The 8,902-nt window shown below is 38.7% G+C and overlaps 2 protein-coding genes across 3 annotated transcripts; both read right to left on the reverse strand.

Annotated features, from left to right (window-relative positions):
• Positions 1 to 1,946: 1,946 nt before the first annotated feature.
• On the reverse strand, positions 1,947 to 5,822 carry LOC104966840 (uncharacterized). The gene is made up of 5 exons (XM_010796145.1): positions 5,732 to 5,822; positions 5,318 to 5,520; positions 4,834 to 4,913; positions 4,685 to 4,728; positions 1,947 to 4,089 (listed from the first exon to the last, which is right to left on the reverse strand). The coding sequence occupies exons 2-5, from the start codon at positions 5,469 to 5,471 to the stop codon at positions 2,319 to 2,321; spliced, it is 2,049 nt and encodes a 682-aa protein (XP_010794447.1). The 5' UTR covers positions 5,472 to 5,520; positions 5,732 to 5,822; the 3' UTR covers positions 1,947 to 2,318.
• Positions 5,823 to 5,904: 82 nt separating this feature from the next.
• Positions 5,905 to 8,902, reverse strand: LOC104966841 (uncharacterized). 2 transcript variants are annotated; one of them, XM_010796146.1, is made up of 10 exons: positions 8,782 to 8,902; positions 8,310 to 8,630; positions 8,142 to 8,195; positions 8,004 to 8,039; positions 7,752 to 7,877; positions 7,619 to 7,643; positions 7,453 to 7,493; positions 7,318 to 7,368; positions 7,104 to 7,216; positions 5,905 to 6,202 (listed from the first exon to the last, which is right to left on the reverse strand). In XM_010796146.1, exons 1-10 carry the CDS (start codon positions 8,828 to 8,830, stop codon positions 6,071 to 6,073), a joined length of 948 nt encoding a protein of 315 aa, XP_010794448.1. In that variant the 5' UTR covers positions 8,831 to 8,902; the 3' UTR covers positions 5,905 to 6,070. The 2 variants fall into 2 exon arrangements, with proteins under 2 accessions (XP_010794448.1, XP_010794449.1); XM_010796147.1 differs by having other exon boundaries at positions 5,916 to 6,202; positions 7,752 to 7,805.

The following is an 8,902-nucleotide window of genomic DNA, read 5'->3' on the forward strand; positions in this document are numbered from 1 at the left end:
ATAAGGCATATTTATACTTTTTATTTTTCAAAATACCAAACAGATCATGCATTTTAGCCATTCCTCATTTCGCTCAATTTAACACTGTCTTTTCATGGGCTGATTCTGTGAGAACAGCACCATCTACAGGCCTGGCATATGTACTACAGCGTCTCCAGCGTCTCCAACTCCTTCTGATTGGTGGAGTTGGCCCAATAGCCGTAGCGCCACTTCTGTGACGTCATAGAAGTGTTCAAATCTGGATCAGTCTGTATCAGATCCGTTGCAGCCCCTTTTTAAGAGATTTGGGTATGGAGGAAAATAGAGAGGGTAGTGTTTTCTGACACTTGGTGAGTTCCCTGGAACACCGGGGACACATATTCATGTATAAAAGACATACAAAAGTGCATTTTGCATGATAGGTCACCTTTAAAGCAAAATTAACCAATCACAGAATTTATGATTTCAGATTTTCCATCTGCTGATCGTGAATTGTTCAATATTTTGCAAGGTTCAGTCGTTTCTTGTCACACAAGCTTTTGACACCAGAGAATATAAATAAAAACATCAGGAGCATCTGTCAGTCACTAACATTTGATTTCTTGTGTGTGTCTCAGGGTGTGATCTGGACCACCTGGAAAGGAAAAGAGTTTTCCATTGCGTTTGCTGAGATGAAGATGAGGCCAGCGGCCTTCAGTCCTCCAAACAGAGGCTGAGGACGAGAACGATCCTAATGATTTAATGAACTGCTTACCATGATGCTTGATGGACAGCAGTGTGTACATACATGTTTGAACTCTCGATTTAGCCTCGCTCTGGCCTCAGAGGAGACAAAGACGTATTTTTTCATTTGTATAGAGGTCATTTATCAGTATGTTACTGTAGGTTGTACAGGTTTTATCTTTTCAAAGCAGGGCTTCTCTAACTGTCTCTACATGTACATTTAAAGTGTCAGTTTACCCAAAATACAACAACACATATATTACCGTTCAAAAGTTTGAATCTCCTACCAAAAACACATTATTTGGTCCAGTCATATCTGAGAAGAGACTCCGTACACTATCCAACAGTTCAAGCAGACAATGAAAATGGGGATCAGAAAAGAAAACGGTGTATTTGGAGTGCCTTCAATCTCATAAACTGCGATATAAGACAACCCAGTCCGTTTTGGGGGGCTACGGGTCAGATAACATGGGATTTAAGCCATTCAGATTTGGCGCCCCTTTCCATGTTACATGCAGGCCTATTAGACTATAATAATGTGTTTTATGAACATTAAAACTGCAGTTGCCAACATACTTTTCGCATCTTTTGCCAAAGATTTTATAATACCCTCTCAGCATATTGTAATTCAAGTGGTCTGAGAGAAAACTTGACCCCTGCACCTCCTCATCGCTCCGCACTTAAGCTAACCAAAGGCTATTTAATTGAGGCAAGCAGAGTTTCTGCTTGCTCTTCTACATACAGTATACATAATGTCTGTCCACATCCCTTACGGCCCGTCCACACACAGGCATGAAACAAATCTTTCAAAGCTTCGCCCATTCACTTGAATGGGGTTACATAGAAGATTTTTAATCTTCGCCGAACTGCATTGTGGGGATCGGAGCATGGCTTTGCAAGCATCATGAGCATCAAAAGTTGAGCAATGTTCAACTTTTGATGCTCCTAATGCTTGCGAAGCTGGCATCAGCCAATCAAATCCCGTTTATGCAAATCCCGCCAGTGCAAGCGCTAGCCAATCAAACCGCGTGTACTGTACGCAGATACCGCTGCGGTCTTTTCCNGCCTGTACATGGTGCTGTTCTCACAGAATCAGCCCATGCAAAGACAGTGTTAAATTGAGCGAAATGAGGAATGGCTAAAATGCATGATCTGTTTGGTATTTTGAAAAATAAAAAGTATAAATATGCCTTATATAGGTATGGTCCTACACTATATTATTCAAATATAGCATGATAGGTCCACTTTAAAGTTTGTTAGAACAACCACCATCTAGAAAATGAACTATTTTAGGGATATGTTCAATCACCCAACCCTGGAGAGTCCAAGGGGGAAAAAACGAGGGCCACTGTAGATCAGACCCGTCCTTGAAGGGTTTATTTATATATAGGCTACCTGAGACAGGAATGGGAGCAGAGCAGACTAAAGGCACCTCAATCTGAAACTGTGCGAACATTTATCCTCATCCTGCTGATACAATTGGAGGAGATGTGATGAGTTGCAGATGCCACTTTCAAAATTCTAATCGTACGAGTTATGGGCCTAAAAATCAGGGCCATTTTCTTATTGCAAAACATGTTCATCTATAATGTTAAAGCACATAAAGATATGAGGCATCACTCATGTATATATTCTGTATTAAGAAGAAGCTTTACCTTTTCACTGCTCTTGCCTTCAGGCTCTGTGGAGTCCTTTTCAGAAGCAAGTGGCACTTCGTCTTCTGCAGCTGGCAGATCTGCACTTGGAGTGGGGCTGCTGCTCCCCTCTTCACACAATGTGTCCCTCTTCCCTTGTATTTCAGAATCAACTTCTTCTTCTTCTAAAAGTCCCATTACATCTGGACCTTTCTCCGTTGATGTGACCTCTGTTTCCCCCACACTATCCTGTAGCTGTGAGTCTACAGGTGTTCTCCGACTCTCCTCCTTCTCCTCTGGTAGATGTGTACTTGCCTCTAAAGTTTCCCTCTCGGCCTCTATTCCAGCAGTTAATATATTTTCCCGTGTAACTTGTGATGAGTGATTTCCCACTCCACCAGCATTTGTTTCTTGAATCTCCACGTCTCCATAACCTTCTGCAAGTCCGTCCTCTTTTTTGCCTCCATCCGTGTCCGTTGTCTCGTCCTCAGCGTCGTTTGAATTTTCATCTTTTTCACAACCCTCATTCTGGTGAAATTCACATTCACTTATCCCTCCTGCTTTTTCATTAATATCTTCATTTTCATGATCCATTTCATTCTCTGGGTTCTCTTCATCGATGGTGGGCTGATGTGATGAGCTGATAGTTTTAACACCTTCGTGCTTACCATCAACACCACTATTATTTAAATCAGAATCATTTGTGTCTACCTTCTTGCTCATTATATCAGATTCCATGTGCTGTCTTTCCATTTCCTCCCCTCCACACTTTATTTCCTCTACAGCTCCCATCATTGCAGGTTCATTGTGGTCTTGTGTTTGAGATATATCCACTGCAGTTACCTCTTTGCACTCTTCCTCCAGTTGCATTTCTAAAAACGTAGTCTGTAAGACATCTACTGAGCTGTCTCCTGGCTGTTTCTCCTCAACCTCTTTAATCTGCTGACCCTCTGGGACATCTTCAAAGTTAACCTCAACCAAAGAATCCTCATTTGTTATAGCATTACTGACAGAAACTCCCTCTATATGAGTTAAGCTTTCATGTATAATGCCAGACGAAGACTCAGATGGTGAAGCTACCTCTTCTGTTTGTTCTACTTGGTCCTCTCCTCCTTGCTGATTGTGCTTAGAGTGAGACAATAATGATACAGTATTCTCCTCAGGTTGGGGTCTTGAGCTTCCTCCAAGCTCTGTAGCACACACATCAACATCAGCTAGCCCAGAATATGAAAATACTTCCACTGGTTCTTCTGCGTCAGTATTAAGATCTCCTTCCGGATCTATAATCTCCATATCTACAACTGAATTATTTTGTTCATTATCTCCACGTTCTTTTTCCGGTTCTAACTCCTGGGTACACACATTTGAAATAGCTTTCATTGACAACAAGTCGGTGGGCTCTAACTCAGACTGAGTATTATCTTGGTCTGGAACAGAGATGCTATCTTTTCCATTAGCTGCCCTGCCAACTTGATCAAATGTAGTTATTGTTTGGTCTTTCTCCTCCTCTGTCCCACTCAGATCATCCGGCTGTAGGTCTGTAGCTGGGATCATGTTTACTGATTCCTCCTCTGAGAGTCCTTCTGCCTTTGAAATAACATTTTTCTCTGTAATATCCAGTTTTCCTTCATATTCTTCCATACTTTCACTTGAATCAACCTCTTCAGAGACAGTAGGATGTGTTGTGGAAACATTAGAGACTTCTTCTGCATGGCTTGATTCATCTTCAGTTTGGGGTTCATAGGATTTTTCTCTAAAAAGTATCAATCAAAATGAAAGACTGAAGGTGAAATATTGGAAAAACTGGAAAATAGTGATGTGGCCTAGGTAATCCTTCCTCAAAACAAAAATCTAAATGCCTGATTGACTGTCTTCCTGCAGCTGGTGGCCGCTTATCTTCCAGTCCTGACCTTTCTTCTCACCCTCGACATTTTAAACCTGGAAGAACTTGAGCTGACATTTCGTGCTGGTTCAATTAATTCTCAAGGAATTATCATAAACTAATCTATTTTCATAAACAAATCCAAATGTAGGATTATGATTTCAAACATTTAAAAACGTTCATTAGGTTGGACAAAGCAGGTTGTTGCTTTGCGTTTTCCATTCCACAATTTCCCTTTTTGCAGTATTGATTTGATTTAATTCTATTTCCTAATTTTCTAATAAGGACAACAAACTAGCTACCATATTCAGAAAAAAACTCACACAAAAACTCAAGATGTAACGATTAAAAATGAAAAATATATTATTTGTTTCTCCGCTGTCACTTTCTATTCTTTCCCTCATGTCCATCCTCTCCCTCTCCTGTTGATCCTCCTGCCAGTTATAGCGTATAAGCAGAGACTCACTTGGAAATGGTCATCTTTGCTGAAGGCTCTTTTTCAGGACTAGGCTGTTGGGAAAACGAAAAACAAAACAAAGGTGTCAGGATGAATAAAATGAGACAACAGAGGAAATATTTTATAGGGATGGTATGGCAGTGACTTTGAGTTAGTACCCCAGTAGCCTTGAATGCATGGTTGTTGTAGAATCTATCTTCCAGTTTAGCAGCCCACTCAGCTGGGTCGATGCCACTATCTACAAGCAAACACATTATCAATTATTTCTTTTATATTCATTCATTAATGTGATGTTCATTTGATAGAAAATAAATATAATATACATAGGAAATTGCATATCAATTATCCAATGCACTTTATCTCAACATTTATAGTCACTGCCTATGTGAACTTGCACTAATTGTATTGTTTTTTTCATTTGTTTTATTTGTTTTATGTATTGTTTAATTTGTTAGTAACCTGTTACCCAAGTGTATTCTATTCTACACTGTAGCTGTGTATATGGCATTAAAGTCTTTACATCTTGAATCTAATGTTTGCCTCTATATTTGGCCTTTAAAATAACAAACACAAAATTACACAGCTAAACTATGATGTATATTTTGTGGATTACAGTAGTACCAATTGTAAAGTTGCAGTTACCTTCTCTTTGTGTGAGTAGAGTATCGAAGTACTGTGCAGCATATTTAGGGATGTCTTCGGGCTGATCTCGCAGGACTTCTCTGGCCAGCCCCTCCAAGATGGTGCTGAATCCTCGCGGGACCCGCAGGTGCGTGTTGGAGAAAGGTACTGACATGTTTTAGCATTCAGAGGGGAAAATAACTCCTATATCAGCTTGGGAAGACCTACAAGAGAAGTAAGTTAGTTTTTGTCAGTAATTCGTCTTCCTTCCTGGTGCTCAGCGTAGAAGACAAGAGAAGCTAGCTAACACTGGCAACTTTCCCCACATTACAAGCTAACGTTCAAAGTAATCTAAATAGTGCTAGATATTCGTCACCATATCGTCACTCACACCACCTGAGTTGCAAAATGTCAAAGCGTTAGTCAAAGGTTCACCTGTTAACTGAAACGACAAGCACTACGTATCCACCTTTACTTATCAATGTTTTGTTTAAAAACAGTTAGCTACTGGTGTGTTTTGTTTATAGTTGTTTCTAGGCAACTGTTGTTCCTACGGACACTGACGAGGCTCAAATTACCAAAAACACAGACTTCGCACGCACATGTTGTTTTCGTTAAACTCATGTTTAATACAGTTGATTTGATTGAAAAGCTTTATTGGACATAAAGCATTTTTTACAGACATTTAACACGTGAAAAAAAACTATATAATAAGAACAAATTGAGAAGCATTGCATATGAAGCGCTCTCTTCTTTCTGCAGAAGCGACCCCAGTCAGGCATATGTGATGACTGCATATTCAGAGTTGGTGCTCATCTTGCGGCTGACCTCCCTTGGCTGAGGGACATGCAGTCTGTCGGCTGAACGCGAGGCCTGCAGGTGAGACCTTGGTTCATCTCCCCACCACTGTAGATAGAGCAGAGAGATTGATTTAGCATGTTGTTGGGAATAGCAAACCTTCCCAAGTAGGCTCTAACAATATCATTGATACAGATCGATACAACTGGTTGTGTTATGTGTTGTATGCACAAGTGAAAGTAACACATTTAGTCAATGCAAACCCACTTGCTTTACTGCAAACAATGTGTTATTGCAATCTGAACACATCAATAATATAATTTAAAGGTAACTAACTTGGTACAATTTTAATAATACAAACATTCAGTGGCCTGTTTATAAGTAACACCTAGCTAACTAAAATAATACTAAACACCTTTGCAATAAATTACACCTTTTTTATGCACATTGTGATCCGTTTTTGGAGAGCTGTTTATTAGTTTATGGTCCTTTCATTGGGTTATACTGAGATATTCAGTCAATGCAAGTTGACATAAATACCTAATAAACAGGAACAGACTGTAGCTTTATTAATACCATTCAGTATTTAAACAATCAAGATACACTTAAGACGTTTTAAATTGTGATCAGAGTAGATGAAGTGAGATAAATGAGCAGACTCTACATTTCTTTGTTTTTATGGCAACCCAATGTGATTGATGCCTACTACGCACAGTAAATCCTTATTTTCCCTTATAATTTTGTCTATAAAGCATAGCCAGTAACTGCTCATACATTTAAGGTGGTGTACTACATTTATTCATTGTGCGTCCTTGTGAAAACAAACAACAATAAACTATAAAAGAGAACCATCAGATAAGCATTTTTAGGCTTTAGATTCATGTACAAGATTTACCGGTGCAGAGTTGGACTTGCTAATAAATCAGAGGAGAATAAGCTGTCTTAAAAATGAACTTTTCAGTAAGATAGAAAATGACAAGCATATGTCTCATGAAGTCTCATTCCTCACCTCTTGTTGATCGCCAGGGGTCAAGTAGCCGACCTGAGTGAGCTCTGGTGTACTGACACCTCGGACAGCGATCGTTATGTCAGCATATGGGACCTCGGTGTCACTCTCATTATCTTGGCCAAAGAAATAATGAAATATATCAGTCAGTATTTGTAATGCAGACATTGATGTTGTCACATGAGTGGTGCTAATAATGATCCAGAAATCCTCTTACCTGGTGTGGGAATCCTTAAAGTCACTCTTTCACTTTTTGTTGACACTGTCCCTGTGAAATGTGACAGGTATGAATGGCAGGAATGCGTTGAGACCTTAAAATCTTTGTATTTAATTTTTAGATATAAAAGTTTACCCTTCACTGGCGAAGGGAAAGCCTGAAGAGGAAGTGGTGAGCTTTAACAGAAACAAATACAAAATTAACTTAAAGAATTGAGCAATATCATATAAAGATATTTTCTTATATATTTATTTTATTTATTGAAACACAATCCAAATGGTCATTCTAAAATGTTACTCACCCTGACCTGGACCCAACAGGCTCCCCTGGAATGTGTGACATTATGAAAACGATGATATAGACATAGATCATTATTTGGACATTTTAACTTTTTATAAAACATGTATGTTGATAGTTTAATCATTTTCAATCACCTTTATCAGTCCAGCACTGTCTGTTCCGGTTCAGACACAGGAAAATGGCCAAAGCTGCAAGCACCGTGGCCACAGCAACGGTTACTATAGCTAACACCTTAATTCCAGCAAATTCCCCCAGCACACCTTGAAAAATAATTGAATTATCTTGGAATGACTGAATGTTGCTTTTAAGTTTCACACGCAGATGTACTTATTTACATAAAATACAGAATTTCTATCAATAAACCGCCATTTAAAGTGCCTTCTTACCTTCACTTGAATCATTTTGCTCAGCAGGATTAGAGGCTAATGGCAAATGTAAAAAAATGGTATACATAAATGAATGAAAGGTATAACAATATTGTAAAAATATTTAAGAATACATTTTAATTAAAAGAAAATCCTCACCATTTGTAGTTGCAGTCTTTGGGGTAACTATCCCGTTTTGGACACTTGTTGTAGCTGAAAAAGAAAAACTCTTTAAAAAAACAGTTTTTTTTCTTGTTGTAAATAGTTGTTTTTAAAAAATATATATTCAACAACAAGATATATCTTATGTTGATTTTCATAAATAACCTTTAATTTGCAGAACAACGATGCCTGCTATGTTTTGTGGAACTTGAGGGTCATCTGTATGCCGTGTGTAGCAAATGTACTTCTTATTGTGATCTTTAATAGACAAAATTGACAGATGAAGGGACGTTGTGCACAAACTGCTTTTGCTGGAATTTCCAAGACAGTCGACAAAGGCACCGGTTTTTTTTTGTTTTGCTTTAGTCCAACAGCCACGAACAAATCCAATGGAGCAATTGTATGTGCAGTTTAATGTTAGAGGGTCTCCCAACGCTACATCCACATATTCCAAAATTGACGTCAGATTAATACAGCTTGTAAAATCTGCAGAAAAAGAACATTTGATCACTGTTACACTCAACACAAACAACATATTAACATTATATTAATACCATACCAACAATCTATAATTTTTGTGTTGCATTTAACACACATGAAAGTGTAGTCCAATGACCAAAAGTAGGCCTATAAATACCTTTTGTCACCAAAAAAACGAGCAAAGCGAAGTGGAATGAGATCGTCATTGTTGTTCTGATTCCTGCTGCCTCAAAACATACAATCAAATATCTTGTGTGCCCGTAGTTTGGTTATGCCAG

The sequence above is a fragment of the Notothenia coriiceps genome, unplaced genomic scaffold, assembly GCF_000735185.1.
Source record: "Notothenia coriiceps isolate Sejong01 unplaced genomic scaffold, NC01 NC01_scaffold00037250, whole genome shotgun sequence".
NCBI classification, from domain to species: Eukaryota; Metazoa; Chordata; class Actinopteri; order Perciformes; family Nototheniidae; genus Notothenia; species Notothenia coriiceps.